This window comes from Gekko japonicus, unplaced genomic scaffold (assembly GCF_001447785.1).
Source record: "Gekko japonicus isolate JY-2015 unplaced genomic scaffold, Gekko_japonicus_V1.1 scaffold447, whole genome shotgun sequence".
NCBI lineage: Eukaryota > Metazoa > Chordata > Lepidosauria > Squamata > Gekkonidae > Gekko > Gekko japonicus.
In genome coordinates this window covers 1,094,464-1,111,781 of record NW_015166435.1, presented here as the reverse complement: position 1 = coordinate 1,111,781, position 17,318 = coordinate 1,094,464, and the positions used below count along the sequence as shown (strand labels likewise).

At 50.3% G+C, this 17,318-nt stretch overlaps 1 protein-coding gene across 1 annotated transcript in view; it reads right to left on the bottom strand.

Moving 5' to 3' along the window:
- Positions 1–9,177: 9,177 nt before the first annotated feature.
- Positions 9,178–17,318, bottom strand: part of WARS2 (tryptophanyl tRNA synthetase 2, mitochondrial) — a 39,992-nt gene continuing 31,851 nt past the window's right edge. Inside the window, exons 3-7 of the mRNA XM_015411888.1 lie at positions 16,839–16,919; positions 14,187–14,272; positions 12,982–13,100; positions 10,740–10,888; positions 9,178–9,654 (exon numbers count right to left, since the gene is read on the bottom strand). Coding sequence (XP_015267374.1) covers positions 9,340–9,654; positions 10,740–10,888; positions 12,982–13,100; positions 14,187–14,272; positions 16,839–16,919 — 750 coding nt within the window. The 3' untranslated portion in view covers positions 9,178–9,339. The remainder of the gene's footprint in view (positions 9,655–10,739; positions 10,889–12,981; positions 13,101–14,186; positions 14,273–16,838; positions 16,920–17,318) is intronic.

Below are 17,318 nucleotides of genomic sequence, written 5' to 3'. Positions count from 1 at the left end.
ATTTGGGCACCATTTGAATCTTCTGCCCTATACTCTGGCAGAGGAAAATAAGTCTGAGCTGCCCCAGAGCGGGCACTGGGGCCAGACAAGGGGTGAGGAGGGTGGGGGTGGGAGAAGCGAAAGCTTCACCTTCCTTTTCAGCTGTGGGTCTATGAAAGTGTCTCCACATCCTTTGTTAGGATTGCATGCGTATCCCCTTTCATGAGCATCTGTGTGCTGTCTCAACATCGAGAGTATGAATGTGGGTGTCTCAACATCGAGAGTATGAATGTGGGTGTCTCAACATCGAGAGTATGAATGCGGGTGGAGGAACGGAAGAGGGCCTTCCCTGGCACCCGGTGGCTTCCTGAGTCTCAGGGTTAAAATCCCCAAACCCTTTGGAAGGGAAGAGCCAAACCAGAGTACTTCAGTGGCTGGCCAGCACACGGCTGAACTCATCCTTGTTAGAAGCGGAGGAGCCAGTTTGGTGTCGTGGTTAGGAGCGCGGATTCTAATCTGGGTGAACCGGGTTTGATTTCCCCACTCGTCCGCATGCAGCTGCTGGTGGGACCTTGGGTCAGTCACAAGTTCTCTCAGAGCTGTTCTCTCAAGGGCAGTCCTCGAGAGAGCTCTCTCAGCCCCACCTGCCTCACAGGTTGTCTGTTGCGAGGAGGGGAAGGGAAAGGAGTTTGTAAGCCGTTCTGAGACTCCGAATGAAGGGCGGGGTATAAATCCAATCTCTTCTTTTTCTTCAAACTTAAAGAGATGGCACCAAAGAGTTTAGACAGATACGAGAGGTCAGGGACACATAAATCATCCTTTCCTTTGAAGTAGGATGCTACTCTTAGGGGCAATTTCCTCTGCTTTTGCTCTCACGCTCTCTTCTCTCTCGCATACACACAAAGGAGGCATTTTGCACCATGGAGGCTGGACATGCATCGAGCATCCAACACCATCTAGTCACTTAGAGCAGGTAATCTATATCTCTGTCGTACCTGCACTCTCAAGCATGTATTTCCTTTAAGCTGCTTATTCGTTTTAGAGCTGATTGCTGACTCCATGTACTTTTGTGAGTCTGTGGCCACACCCAGCCCCAGCTCAGCTGCGTTAAAGCCCTGAGCACTCTGCTGTTTTTCCGTGGTTTCCCTGGCAGTACCAAGTCCAGAGAATCCAACAATCCTGGGCAGGCGCATCACAACAGCGCACACTTAGCTTGGACACGTCGGCTTGCTTATGTCTCCGGGTTTGGCGACTTCTGCCCTACGGCCGCACACGAATCGCACCTCCCTTTTCTTTGGAGACGGACACCAAACAGCACCCCTGCTTCAAAAGCAAAGGCCCACTCCCAGTTCTCCCCTTCCCATGTGGTGCAGGAAGGAAGGCAGCTGTTTTGTGACTTGCCCTGCCTCACGTGGCAGCCATCTTGTAAGCGCTCCTGCCTCCCACGGCAGCCATTTTGTGATTGGTCACACCTCCCACGGCAGCCATTTGCCTTTCTCGAAAGTCCCACAAGTGTTGAGAGTGCAGGAAACGAGGTTGGGGACTCAGGCTCTAGACCATACTGTCCTATTGGCTCCATGTAGGCAACGGCAGATGTAGCAGAAAAAAGGAAAGATAATATTTGAAAATGCATTCATGAGCATAAACCAACCCACCCAAATAACCTCATACTTTGCACCGGTAACCGTTGCCAAACCACTCTATTTCTCCTGGGGGGGGGGAGTTTATTACAATTTCCAGACCTTCTCTGGGATCAGCCTCTGATGGATCTACGAAGGGAAGGTCTTATGTCAACAGCCCCTTTGAGACGCCGCTGACTCACTTGAACTATGTCGGTGACAAATTTTCCCAGGCCGATGCGTGTGGTTCCTAAGGAGTCTGTTTTTAACATGCATGTACATCATTTTGTGAACAGCAGGGGAATGCGTGACTTGCCTCCACTTGAAAAGCACTGCACGTGAAGAGAGGCAAATCCCAACAGTTTTCGCTGGTTTTTCAACTGCGTTCACACACAAGATGGCCACTTCACACTGTACTGGAGAAGACCAGGCATGTGTGAATGATGCCATAATATATGCACACCATTATTTTTTCCCCTTCTCATGTGGTCTGCTTCGTTTTTACTAGAAAAAGCGAAAAGCCTTACATCATCAGCCCGAGGGTTCCTCTGGACCACTGTCCTATTTACAACAGTATTTTTTTTCTATCGGTATTTACAGGGGTCATTTCGTAGAAAAAAGAGGCGAAGGAGCTCATTAGCATAACTCATTTGCATATGCCACACCCCTTGACATCATCGGAAGTGTGTCAGAAGGCGATACCCACTGCTCAGGCTCCACTGGACTGTTTTGGATTGCTAGCTATCAGGGGGGACGGGGACGTGCAGATCTGCCCTCGCAGAGGAGGGAGAGCTTGTACCGGAATAAAACTTGGTCTTAATGGTGCCACTGGATTGTTGTGGGGCGGGGGGGGGCTCTGCAACTTATCTGGATGCTTCTTGCTCTGACTGAGGGCTGTTTGGGAGCAGGGGGTGGGGCTTGTTGCATGTGCCCGCCCCCTGGAATCTTTACAGCCAGAGCTCTGCTCCTGCAGGAAATGACCCCTGGGTATTTACCTTTCTAGCCAAGAGTCAGAAAAGGTTACAGAACATAAGAACAATCCAAATAAAAGCAGTGTAAGTCATGGCATTCTGTTGGTGGTGGAAAGCACTGCCAAGTCACAGTCCACTTATGGTGACCCTACTCATGGGGTTTTCAAGGCAAGAGACGAACAGAGGTGGGTTTGCCATGGGCTGCCTCTGTGTAGCAACCCTGGATGTCCTGGGGGGGGGGTCTCCCTTCCAAGTACGAACCAGGGCTCACCCCGCTTCGCATCTGAGAGCTGTCTAGCCTGGGCCATCCAGGCCAGAGCATAACATACCATTAACAACATATTTAAAAGTTTTGTTTTTTTTTAAAGAGAGAATACATAGCCAACCAGAGGCCTGCAGGAAGCCCATGAGGTTGGGCATCTGGATTGCCGATTTATATTATTCAAGTCTCCAGTGTTATCTGCATCCTAGGGATATACCGTTTCCAACGTTGGCAAGCCCGTAGCTACGGTGGGGAATTTGGGGGGGCTGCCCCCTTAATTAAAAGCCCTGCCCCACAAATAGCCATGCCAGAAAATTTTAGGGGGTATTTTTGTGTGTGTGTGTGTGTAGAAACCTTATTTTTGAGGAAAGACACCCACCCCACCCCCACAGGCACTGTGGCTTGCCCTCGGGCTCCCCTCCCTCTCCCACTGTGGAATTCTTGGGGGGGGGGGCATCATGGGACCTGGGAAAAGACAGCCCAGAAAACATTTAAACGCCTTTTGAGTTCCCTTCCACGGGGCAAAGAAAGCTCAGAAGGGCACTCAAGAGTGGCACCTTCAAACTAACTGCAGTTTAACAGGGTAATGATCTCCTACTCTTGGGTTTTTACTTTAGTGTGGGTTACTTTTCTTTCTCCTTAGTTGTAGTCCCCCCCTTCCTTCGTTTCTTTGTAGTTTATGTAGTATTATAAAAAATTAAAAAATCCCCTTCGGGGGTCTTAAAAAAAAAAGAGTGGCACCTTCAGTACATCTCCAACAATCCCCCTTTCTGCTAGCCCAGCCCTGCCGTAGACCACCTCGGTCAGAGTGAATCTTTCAAAAAGCTTTCCCATGAGCCTTTGGGAAGCATGCAAATCAATTAATTTAGATGCCTTCTAAAGGCAACGAAATGCTCTCTGAGCTTCCCCCCCCCCAGGAACTGAGGTGTTCGCTGCCCTGGCCCTTGAATGGAAGGGCGAGAAACAGACCGGGAGCCTCCCCCTTTAAAGACAGGCATCCGGATTAATCCAACGAAGTGTACGTTAACTGCCCCCTTAAAAATTTAAATGCCCCCCACCAACAAGAAGGCCGTTTCAGACACTGAAACGAAGATGCTTCCGTTGGGATGTGGATTTTTTATTATTATTATTTAGCATTTGTATTCAGGATGCTGATTTCTTTCGTATTATTTGGCACGTTTTTACCCCCATCTCCCTCCAAGGAGCCCAAGGTGGGGTATGGACATCATTCTCCCCTCCTGGGTTAGGGTCACCCAGTGAGTTTAATGGAAGAGGCTCTCCCAGATCCTAGTCCAGCACTCTATTCACTACACCACACTGCCTCCCTCTTACCTAATTTTCCAGAGCTTTCCATGACTTTCATAGCTTTCTCTGGCCTTCAGTGGTCCTTTCCGCACTTGGATCTCATCTCTGGTTTTATTAGAGTTCAACTCGCAACACAATACTTTGCATTTATCCCTGGTTATAACCAGTGTTCCCTCCAAGCTGAGTTAGTGTAAGCTGGCTCAGTTTTTTAGCCTCCGGCCTTGTGACTGACCCAAGGTCACCCAGCTGGCCGCACGTGGAGAAGCAGGGAATCAAACCCAATTCTCCAGGTTAGTCCGCCACTCTTAACCACTACACCAAGCAGACCAAGTGCCTCCTTTCTCGCTGCTCCCCAAAATAATACCCTTTACCCTTACAACCTAAAGGTCAGCCTCAGCCCCTAATCCACAAGCTAAAAGGCACGGTCTACTGAACGAGAGCGGCACTCTCACACATCCTGAGCAACGCACTTTCAATTCATTTCCAATGCACTTTAGTGACCGTTTGCAAGTAGTTTTTGCCGTTTCATACTGTTGTGACGCGTACTGAAAGTAGATTGAAAGGGCGTTATTCAGCATGCGCGAAAGTGCCCGAGGTGGCCTAGGGACTGTTTTGCTCACAACCATTTGAATTTGGACAGCTTTAAAAAAGCATGCGTGTGTGTTTGTGTGGTGTCAGCGCCAACAGAGACCGCATTTTGGAAAGGCACAGGCACCAAGGAGCTGGCACTGGTGGCAAACCTGTGTGTGTGCTGGCTGTGTAGGAAACAAAGCACAGGCTGCGAGCGGTTAAGCACTCCCTGCTCTGTCTCCCGGGGAACCGAAAGCCCTGCGTTAGAGACTGCACTCTGCCCCCTGGTGTCCACCTGAAGAAAATGCTCCCTCTGGGCTGCCTAACCCTTTTCCCTTGCAAGGATCAGAGGCAGAAGAACAGCACCTTATTAGAAGGAAAACCTTGCTGGGGAGAGCAAGGAGATTCTCTCTCTCACTCACTCTGCATTCAGCCAGCAGGATTATATTGCCTCAAAAGCCACCCCAAGGAGTTGGGGATCAGTGTTCCCTCTAAGCTGAGCTAGTGTGAGCTAGCTGACAGTTTTTTAGCCTCCAGCTCACAGATTTTTGCCTTCGCTCAGGAAAGATGGCTCCAGAGCAAACCAATTTATGCAGTAGCCAAACTGCTCGCTCACAACTTTACTGACAGTAGTTCACAAAGTAGAATTTTTGCTTCCAAAACTCCACAGCTTAGAGGGAACATTGTTGGGGGACCTTGGCTCATTTTTAGTGCCTCCAAGTACCATCCGAGCAGCACGACCTCATCAGAATTCCAGATTTCCTGGCCCCTTGGAGAGCACAACCAGTCGGAGCATGCCGGGCTTCCACTCACAACAGCCCCAAACACTTTTGTCTGGCACGTGGGCTGGGAGCACGCCTCTAGCATGTCGCTTCCCACAAAAACTTTGGAAAAGCGCTGAATACAACGGCAAATTGAGCATTTCTCTTTCGGAATATCTCAGATATTCCCCCCCCCTTTTGTTCATAAAACAAAAGCAAATTTCTTTGCCAAGTTCTGGGCAACGTTAGCTGAAACGTCTAAAAAGGTTTCCCAGGAGGCAGGTGTGGCAGGAACCCTGCAGGCACACGGAACCAGAGGTAGAGGTAACGTCACATAGGAGGCGTTACGCACACGTCCGACATTTTTGCGGGTGGCTGACCTCCCCTTCCCTTGGCACAGAACCTCAAGTGGGTCACACAACCTCACCCATGAGCGTCCACAGTGCTCCTTTTGTGGGGAGGCGGGACTCCGTTTGGGAAGGGCACCCTACGTCTGGCCGCTCCCTGCGCAGACACTGCAGAAGGCAGCAGGACAGCAAAACGAGGACCCTCAGCAGAGGAGAGGGTTGCTCTTTGGTGCAGGCAGGTGCAGAGACTCTGGCTCCTCCCCTGCCTATCACATGACTGGTATCATGTGACATCCTATCCTGTGCGTCCAGAAAGGAGACTGGATTTATACCCGGCCCTTCACTACCCGAAGCAGTCTCAGAGTGGCTTACAATCCCCTTTCCCCTTCCCTTCCTCACAACAGACACCCTGTGAGGTGGGCGGGGCTGAGAGAGCTCTCCCAAGAACTGCCCTTGAGAGAACAGCTCTGAGAGAACTTGTGACTGACCCAAGGTCACACCAGCAGCTGCATGTGCAGGAGTGGGGAATCAAACCTGGTTCTCCCAGATTAGAGTCTGCGCTCCTAACCACTACACCAAACTGGCTCTCAGAGCAGGAGGCTCCATGTTATTGCCTGGCGTTGAAACCAGGATCGGAAATCTGGAAGACAACAGCTCATAGCTCATTCTTACCCAGCTCCCCCACAGTATGGCTTGGCTCCTGGTTCTGTTGCAAGCAGCCAAATGCCTGGATCCCAAAACTGTGCAGGCCAAGGATTTTGGGCACTGCTATCCACAACACTGTTTTAAAGGTAGGTCTGCCACTAGAGTACTCTGGCAATGAAGGAAGCAGGGTCCCAAGATTCAAGCTGCAACGTGTCCTCTGGACCCTCAACTATGCACGAGGCTTCTTTGCAAGAGAAAACAACCAAGGCTAACCTTTTTCTTTTTGATTTTTTGTGTGCGCGCATGGAGGACGTTCAGAGAAGTGGCTTGATCGCCTGCCTCTAGCCTCCTGGCCCTGGTATTCCTCTCCTATCCAAGTACTTTCCAGGGTCGGCCCTGCTTAGCTTCCAAGATCTGACGTGACCGGGCTCGCCTGGGCTATCCAGGTGAGAACTATCCTCCTTTTCCTTGACTGGAGCTCCTGCTATTTGGCCGCCGAGCTTCCACGTGTTTTATCTTATTAAGGGAGCCCTTCTAATTTTGATTTACAGCTTGGATTATTTTCAAATGACTTTGCCTGCCCCGGCCAAGGCCCTCAATTTCTTTAGATTCCTGCCAAGCGTCAGCTGAATATTGCTGGAATAACACCCTCCTGTGTTCTTGTGCGGTTTCCGGAACTGACAGCTCTTTGTGCCAAACCTTTTATTGCCCAGTTATCGGTATCACTAAAAATGTTTATACAGCATGTCTAATAATGCGGCACAGGCCAGGGTTTCTTCCCAAGGTGGAAACCGTAGTTTCACAGGGAAAGGACCACCAGTGGGAGACGTTAAATCACTGTCGGGGAGTGGCTATACAATTTTAAAAACCCCACTCTCGCAACAAGGTTTCGGGAGATTTAGCATATGGAAATGGATTGTTGGCACTAGTACCCTTCCTTTTTAAGCATCAGCCAAGTTTAAACACAAGTTGATTGATTTCTGTTGTCACATATTGGTTTGTGTGGATTCGGTAGTGGAAGGCGGCGCTATTCCGTTGCCATTTCCAAAATTCTCAATGATTTGGGTTGCAGGGCACATCTGTGCAAACAGATTCCCCCTCCTGTGTAATTTAGTGGCAAAAGACCCCCCCTGGCCGTAGAGGGGGCCGAGATGACCAGAACCACCCTGCTGGAGAAACTGGTGGGTGGGAGTGGTGGGGTTTGTGCATGGGAAAACAACAGGGGAGGGGAGTTAACCCCCCCCCCCCCACCCCTGCACCCGGGTTTCAAAAGATTGTATACGGGACAGGTTCAAGGTTCTGGGATTAACCTTCAAGGCCCTAAATGGTCTGGGACCAACGTACCTTTGGGACCATCTCTCCTGGTATACGCCCCCACCTCCTGAGCAATGCTCCCTCTAAGCCGTGGAGTCTTGTGAGCGAAAATTCTACTCTGTGAGCTCCTGGCATTCAAGTGGTGAGCGAGCGACTCGGCTGCTGCATAAATAAGTTTGCTCTGGAGCCCCATCCTTCCTGAGCCAAGACAAAAATCTGTGAGCCAGAGGCGAAAAAACTGTGAGCTAGCTCACACTGACTCAGCTGTGAGGGAACACTGCCCCCGAGCACTGCACTCAGCAGAGAAAAACCTACTGGAGATTCCTGGCCCGAAAAAATAACCAGCTGTCCTCAACCGGAGCCAGGGCTTTTTCGGCTGTGGCTCCGACCTGGCGGAACTCTCTGCCCAACGGCATCCGTGCCCTGTGGGACCTAGTCCAGTTCCTCAGGGCCTGTAAGACAGAGATGTTCCGCCAGGCCTATGGTTGAAGAGAGCGACGGCCTTCCATTGGGCCCGGGCCTTCCTTCCTTCCACTCCCCCTTGGGGTCAGGACGGTCTGGTTTTAGATGCCACCTGGAATGGTTTTGTGTTTGTTTTACTGTTTTCAACTTATTTAAATCTATCTGCGATTGTATCTTTTGAATGCTGTACGCTGCCCTGAGCCCCAAGTCTGGGGGAGGGCGGTTTAGAAACTGAAATTATAGATAAATAAACAACCCCTGCAGGTGCAGCCGCTTCTTGCAGCTAAATTGCCTCTTGGGGAGACATTCAAGGATGCCTCCACATGAGGTCCCGGTTTGGGCCTGTGACAGGAAGCGATTCCGCTGCCGTCTCTGCTGACGAAGACCAATTCAGTCAATGGAACCAAATACCAATAGGGGAATGGGCCAATTTATTTCTAAGGCGTTGCATCACTGCCGGCTCGGGTCCTTCTGGGCATTCCACTTTTAACCTTTTTTGCAAACCGCTTCAAGATGGGACACCATCTCTCTCTCACTTTCCCTGCAGGAAAAAGGGGGGGGGTACTAACTGTAGCTTGGAGTGGACCTTTTAAGTATCCCCCACAGAAAAGATCTGAATATATTTTCACAAACGGTTTTGCGAGTGTGGATGATAAAATCTTTGGAACTGGTTCCTGGTGACCACTGCCGAACAGCCGTTCACAAGGGATGCGTGTCCCCTTTTGAAGCAGACGTCAGCGGGGGCCTCTCCTGCCTGTTCTTCCACCCTGGTCCTGATGGGGGGCCCCCCACCCCTTTGTGACGCTGCAAGCCCGGACTGTCCTGCAGGATGGGGAGGGGGCAGAAGGACAGAAGAAGGGCTGGTGGGGAAAAGGGAGACGGATGCTGTGGCTGTGTCACCTGCCTCCCTTCCGCACGCCCTCCACGTTTCAGCCTGGCAACGCTGCATGCGAGGATCTGAGTGCGAAAGAGGCCACTCAGCCAGACGGCTGCTTCTTATTCCCCACTTTTATGAAGAGGACTTCCTGGAAGACTGTAGGGTCAAGACAACCAAAATTCGCTGAAAGAAAACCCGAGAAGATCCGGGCTGCCTTTCCCTTGTGGTTAATGAAACCCCACCAGCCTTTTGACTTCCTGATACACTGGAGCAGCGAGAGTTTTGGCCTTTTCTGCTCCGGCCTGTAACACTTTCTCCAGGTAAGCCCCGTCTCCTCTGAGTTTCTCGAACTCGCTCCTGATTGGTGCAAGTTTTTCGATGACTGCCTCGGCCACCACCGTCTTGTAATGAGCGGTATCCAGGCCCGTGCTCTGGCGCACCACTTCCTCTATGCTGAGCCCCGTTATGGCAGAGTGAATGGTCACGAGATTGGAGACGCCGGGGCGGCAGTCCGGGTCGTAGGTCACCTCAGACGTGGGCAACTTGGGTATTAGTATAAGGATAAACAACCCCTGCAGGTGCAGCCGCTTCTTGCAGCTAAATTGCCTCTTGGGGAGACATTCAAGGATGCCTCCACATGAGGTCCCGGTTTGGGCCTGTGACAGGAAGCGATTCCGCTGCCGTCTCTGCTGATGAATTCAGTCAATGGAACCAAATACCACTAGGGGAATGGGCCAATTTATTTCTATCGCGTTGCATCACTGCCGCTCGGGTCCTTGTGGGCATTCCACTTTTAACCTTTTTTGCAAACCGCTTCAAGATGGGACACCATCTCTCTCTCACTTTCCCTGCAGGAAAAAGGGGGGGGGTACTAACTGTAGCTTGGAGTGGACCTTTTAAGTATCCCCCACAGAAAAGATCTGAACATATTTTCACAAACGGTTTTGCGAGTGTTGATTATAAAATCTTTGGAACTGGTTCCTGGTGACCACTGCCGAACAGCCGTTCACAAGGGATGCGTGTCCCCTTTTGAAGCAGACGTCAGCGGGGGCCTCTCCTGCCTGTTCTTCCACCCTGGTCCTGATGGGGGGCCCCCCACCCCTTTGTGAAGCTGCAAACCCGGACTGTCCTGCAGGATGGGGAGGGGGCAGAAGGACAGACGAAGGGCCGGTGGGGAAAAGGTAGAGGGATGCTGTGGCTGTGTCACCTGCCTCCCTTCCGCACGCCCTCCACATTTCAGCCTGGCAACGCTGCATGCGAGGATCTGAGTGCGAAAGAGGCCACTCAGCCAGACGGCTGCTTCTTATTCCCCACTTTTATGAAGAGGACTTCCTGGAAGACTGTAGGGTCAAGACAACCAAAATTCGCTGAAAGAAAACCCGAGAAGATCCGGGCTGCCTTTCCCTTGTGGTTAATGAAACCCCACCAGCCTTTTGACTTCCTGATACACTGGAGCAGCGAGAGTTTTGGCCTTTTCTGCTCCGGCCTGTAACACTTTCTCCAGGTAAGCCCCGTCTCCTCTGAGTTTCTCGAACTCGCTCCTGATTGGCGCAAGTTTTTCGATGACTGCCTCGGCCACCACCGTCTTGTAATGAGCGGTATCCAGGCCCGTGCTCTGGCGCACCACTTCCTCTATGCTGAGCCCCGTTATGGCAGAGTGAATGGTCACGAGATTGGAGACGCCGTCGGTGACGCGGACCGTGGCCCACTTCTGAGGATCGGATTTTGACATCTTGGAGGTGGGATCGCGGAGGGACCTCACTTTCTTCGTCTCAGCTAAAAAATAATCACGGGGAAAAGGAGTTTAAGGAGGACAGCCGGTGAAGACACAAAAGTCGGTGACGCGGACCGTGGCCCACTTCTGAGGATCGGATTTTGACATCTTGGAGGTGGGATCGCGGAGGGACCTCACTTTCTTCGTCTCAGCTAAAAAATAATCACGGGGAAAAGGAGTTTAAGGAGGACAGCCGGTGAAGACACAAACCAGGAAACTGCTGGTTCCCAGTCTCCCCTCACTTCTCCAGGGGTCCCTCGGCAACCCACGGTCTCAGCCTCAGCAACAAGAGGACAACAACGGCTGCTTTCACACATGTTGGATAAGGCACTTTCAATGCACGTTAGCAATTGTTTGCAAGAGGATTTTCCCAACAAGTGCACTTTCCATGTACTTTCAATGCACTTTAGCAATCATTTGCTAGTAGATTTTCCTAACAAGAAGTGCACTTTCTATGTACTTTCAATGCACTCTAGCAATCATTTGCAAGTAGATTTTCCTAACAATTTATTTATTTATTTGCATTTTTACCCCGCCCTCCCTGCGAACGGGCTCAGGGCGGCTTACAAAGGGGCACAAGCCCAAACATAAAAACAGTATAAAACAGTATAAAACAAGAAGTGCACTTTCTATGTACTTTCAATGCACTCTAGCAATAATTTGCAAGTAGATTTTCCTAACAAGTGTACTTTCCATGTACTTTCAATACACTCTAGCAATAATTTGCAAGTAGATTTTCCTAAGAAGTGCACTTTCTATGTATTTTTAATGCACTTTAGCAATCATTTGCAAGTAGATTTTCCTAACAAGAAGTGCACTTTCCATGTACTTTCTTTAACAATCGTTTGCAAGAGGATTTTCCTTACGGGAAGTTCACTTTCAATGTACTTTCTTTTCTTTCCTTTTTGGTATTTTGTGTGTGCGTGTGCGTATGTGCTTGCGAGCTTGGAAGTCATGGTGACATCTGGTGACCCCTAGTGGGGCTAGGACATCTCAGAGGGGTGGCTTTGATATTACCGGCCCTGGTATTCCTTGGAAGTCGCCCTTTCAAGTACTTTCTAGGGTTGACCCTGCTTAGCTTCCGAGATACTTTCAATGTACTTTCAATGCACTGTAGAAATCATTTGCAAGTAGGTTTCCCTAACAGATACACTTTCTATGCACTTGAGCAATCATTCGCAAGTGGATTTTCCTAACAGAAAAATCCACTTACAAACGATTGAAGAAGGAGATTGGACTACCCGAAGGAGCCTCAGAGCGGCTTACAATCGCCTTCCCTTCCTCTCCAGTTTGGTGTAGTTTGGTACCAGTTCGGTGTAGTTTAGTGCCAGTTTGGTGTTGTGGTTAGGAGCATGGACTCTAATCTGGGACAACTGGGTTTGATTCACCACTTCTCCACATGCAGCTGCTGGAGTGACCTCCCCACTCCTCCACATGCAGCTGCTGGTGTGACCTTGGGTCAGTCATAAGTTCTCTTTCAGAGCTGTTCTCTCAGGAGCAGGGTATCTGCTGTGGGGAGAGGGAGGGAAAGGGATTGCAAGCAGCCCTGAGACTCCTTCGGGTAGTGAAGGGTGGGGTAAAAATGCAATCACCACCATCACCTCCTCCTCCTCCTCCTCTTATTTTCTTCTTCTTCCTCTCCTCCTCTTTCTTCTTCCTCTCTCCCCATAACAGACATCCTTTGAGGTGGGCGGGGCTGAGAGAGTTCTGAGGGAACGGTGACTGGCTCAGGGTCACCCAGAAGGCCGCATGTGGAGGAGGAGGGGGGAATCAAACCCGGTTCTCCAGATTAGAGTCTGCCGCTCTTAACCACTACACCACAGCTGGTTCTCGTGTGCACGCGCATGAAAGCTTAAACTTTGTTGGTCTTAAAGGTGCCACTGGACTCGGAAGTCTGTCCTGCTGCTTCAGACCAACACGGCTGCCACCACCCGGATCAATATTCAAAGAGAGAAGCAAAATTTCCCCTCAACTCATTTTACTTTGGTATCAGTTCTCCTTCCCCTCTGCCTCTTCTTCAACAGATCCTCCCTGTAGACATCTATTTTACTTGACATGCAGACTTTAAAAAATAGAGGTCACAACAGCTACTCACTCAACATGGTTTCAGGCACTGGAAAAAACTCTCCGTATTTCTTGTTGAAGCGACGGGCAAGATCTTGGGTCAGCTCCAAGTGGAGGACTTGATCTTCTCCGACAGGGACGTGGGTTGACCTTCCAGCAGCAAGGACACACACAAGGGATTAGTCACACTCTGGCATTGACTGGCACTCCCCCTTCACCTTATGAAAGAACTACAGAGAACGAGCTGTGAGCCCCCCTTCCCCCCCCCATACACACACTACTTCCAAAAAAATAAGCTGCTGAGAACAATCGGCATTGGTGCTGGCTCACGTACAAACAGGCAACCAGATCTATGAGTAGTTTAATGGCCCTGACCTGAGCTACACGAACCAGACTGGCCCAATCTTGTCAGATCTCAGAAGCTAAGCAGGGTCGGCTCTGGCCAGGAGCAAGGCTCCCTCTAGGCCAGTGATGGCGAACCTTTGAGAGACCGAGTGCCCAAACTGCGACCCAAAACCCACTTATTGATCGCAAAGTGCCAACACGGCAATTTAACCTGAATACTGAGGTTTTACTTTAGAAAAAACAACTCATACGTTAACTTAAGATGATCCAAACAAAGTAAGGAAAGCAATCCCAAATGCTTTCATTTACTTAAAAATATTTGGCAGAGAATTCCACGCTTTAATGATGGTCTGGGCCTGGCTGGGGCGATGGCACACGTGCCCACAGAGAGGGCTCTGAGTGCCACCTCTGGCCCCCGTGCCATAGGTTCGCCACCACTGCTCTAGGCTGTGGTCCTGTGAGCAAAAATTCTACTTTGTGAGCTGCTGGCATTCAAGTGGTGAGCGAGCGATTTGGCTGCCGTCCCTTCCTGAGCTGAGACAAAAAAGTATGAGCCCCGGAGGCTAAAAAACTGTGAGCTAGCTCACACTCACTCAGCTTAGAGGGAACACCAGTCAGGAGGACTTGAATGGGAGACCAGCAAGAAAGAAATCCAGGGCCGTTATGCAGAGGCAGGCAACGGGAAACCACCTCTGAATGTCTCTTGCCTTCAAAATCGTATGGAGTCACCGTAGTTCAAGAAGCCATCACAGAGACCATGCCCCTGCAGACCCCAGGGACGGGAGCAAGCCGCTGAAAAGCCATTGGTTCTCAGCTACCTCAGCCGTCCACCCTCCTCTGCCAGTCAGCCTCCAGCTGGGAGCAGATGACCAGAGCACCCCAAAACCTTACTTGTACAGAAGGATATCTGCCGCTTGAAGGACGGGATACGTGAACAGGCCAGCCGTCCCCTCGTTCATTTGGCTGGTGTTCTTCACCTGTTTCCAGAGAGGAGATCGAGGAAAGGACATCAGTAAAGGCAGGGGTCATTTCGTAGAAAAAGAGGTGGAGGAGCTCATTAGCATAACTCATTAGCACAACTTATTTGCATATGCCACACCCCCTGACATCACCAGAAGTGTCAGAGGGCAACGCCCACTGCAACTTACCTGGCTGCTTCTTGCTCCTCATGGCCCTGGGCTGCTGGGAGCAGGGGGCGGGGCTTGTTGCATGTGCCCGCCCCCTGGGCTCTTTACTGCCGGAGCTCCGCTCCTGTGCACTCCTGCAGGAAATGACCCCTGAGTAAAGGGATTCTGAGGGGGCTCAGGGTTCTTTCGTCAAGTAAGAGCATGGGTGGGTGGTGTGTCCAGAGTGAAAAGAAAACAAAAGTGGCAATGGCCTTCCTAGTTTAGAAGCAAGGCATAAGCAACCAAGGAGGCGGTTCAGTAAAGCAACACTCCTGGTCAAGCTCCCCCAGTGGCCACTTAGGGCATTACAAGGAAGAGAATGCTGATGCCCCACAGCGGCCCGGCTCAGGGTGCACAGAGCACCGAGCTCTCAGAGGGTCGCTGTGTCCCTCCCACAAGTAACTCACACCAAGCAGAGGAAGAGGGATATGCAAGGTGTGTACGAACTTCCCAATCCCCCCTCGGTGACCCACTGTACCACCTGTGCACCCACTTAAGCAAAGAAATGGAAGAAATAGGTCTGTTGAACCACAGGGAATCCTTCAAACACAGGCACAAAGCCCATGGTGCATTGTCTCGTGCCCTTGGTGTAGTGGTTAGGAGTGTGTGGACTCTCACCTGGGAGAACCAGGTTTGATTCCCTGCTCCTCCACGTGCAGCTGCTGGCGTGCCCTGGGTCAGTTACAGTTGTCTGGAAAGAGCAGTCCTCGAAAGAGATCTCTCTCAGCCCCACCTACCTCCCAGGGTGTCTGCTGTAGGGGGAGAAAGGGAAAGGAGATTGTAAGCTGCTCTGAGACTCCTTTGAGTAGTGAAGGGCGGGGTATAAGTCCAATCTCTTCATCGACTCTTCTTCTCAAATGCCCAAGTCGTTCACTTGTGAAATCTATCCTGTGTCTACTCCAGTAAGAAATTTAGTGCATAAAATATTCAGCATGTCTGCACTTTCCTTTTGAAAAGGTAAAGTTTCCCTTGCTCGAAAGCCAGTCGCATCCGACTCTAGGGTTGCGGTGCTCATCTCCGTTTCAAAGCCAAAGAGCCAGCGCTGTCCAAAGACGTTTTCGTGGTCATGTGGCCAGCATGACTAAACGCCAAGGTGCACGGAACGCTGTTACCTTCCCACTGAACGCTGTTACCTTCCCACTATTTATCTACTTGCAATTTCTTGCTTTCAAACTGCTAGGTTGGCAGGAGCTGGAACTAGAGACGGGAGCTCACTCCGTCATGAGGCACCCTGGGTCTCGAACTGCTGAACTACTGACCTTCCACAGCCTGCAGTTCAGCATCTTAACCACTTGAGCCACCGCAGCTCCTTCTAGATGTACGCAAATCTAAGGTTAAAGGCAGGTTCTTCTTTGTTAACCCTCCAGGGCCGAAATGTTTAGATCATTCAACAAATAGTTGGGGGGTGGGACTTTTGATAGATTAAAACCCACCCTCACCTTAATAACTTGAGAGAGCAGGATGTTCTCTTCCCCTTTTTTTGTAGTTTTCAAAGTTAATATGCAACCATTTACACAAAAAATGTGGGCAACAGGCCCCAGCGCAAAAGAGGCGTCCTCTCACACAAGAGGGCATGCCTCCTCTAAGATGGCACCCACTTTGACATGCCTCCTGGTCGCCCACCCTGAACACGGGAGTCTTCAGAGGAGTTGGTTTGAAACCCCGATTATAGAACAAGGGCATTCAAGTTCCTCTCTGTCTCTTGTTCTTAGCGGAAGAACACAACTTGGAGCCTGTTCGGGCTGAAAGGCACGGTAAGAAAACAGCAAATCACACACCAGCAGGCCTTTTCCGGTTCAGAACAACCTGTTCTATTCACGTGCAAGCGTATTTGATCAAGTCAACCTATTAGAGAACAATTTGTTAATGGTGTGGATCTAATTGGGCAGCAGCATGACTAAAATGTAAATTTAAAAAATATATCCTAGCTCAACCTCTTTGAAGAAGAAGAGGAGGAGATTAGATTTACTGCCCTTCACTCAGTCACCTTCCCTTCCTCCCCCCCACAACACCCTGTGAGGAAGGTGGGGCTGAGAGAGCTCTTTCGAGGACTGCTCTTGAGAGAACAGCTCTGCGAGAACTTTTGGCTGACCCAAGGTCACCCAGCAGCTGCGTGTGGAAGAGTGGGGAATCAAACCCGGTTCTCCCAGATTAGAATCTGCCGCTCTTAACCACTACACCAAGCCTCTGAGATTCATAGTTTCAGACGGCAGCTGTGTTGGTCTGCGGTGGAACAGTTAGATAGGATTTGTAGTTCCCAAGAGCTACTGATGACGTCCCCCAATACATGGAAGGAATGTCTCCACAACATCTGAGGGAAAGCCTGTCGAAACGCGGCCTTTGGCGTTCAGCCAAGAAGGGCTCCCCGAAACCTTACCTTCCACTGTGGAAAGTGCTGCAGACGTGGTATGCTGGTGAGGCACCCCAGAATCCAGCCGAGCTCTGCATGTTCAGGCACCTGAAACAAACCAGGCATGAAGTGATGGACGTGTTTTCTCACGAGCATGCTGCCGCTGGGAGCCGCCCCTCCCCACTTCCAAAGACAAGTAACATTCATAAAGCAGATAGGTATTTGATAGCTCATATGTCGACAGCTGCAAGAATAGTATATGCCAAATATTGGAAAACAATGGAAATACCAACAAAACAAGAGCACGTGAACAAAATATTTGAAATGGCGGAAAATGACACACTGACACTTGGGATGAGAGCCGGCACAGAATGGACTTTTCAAAAAACTTGGAAGAGATTCTACGATTGGTATAATGTAAATGCAACTGATAGATAAATGTAGTAATTTGAGAACGCAGAAAAGAGAAGCTTAGTGGAGTAAAATAGATAATGGATTTAGAAATCT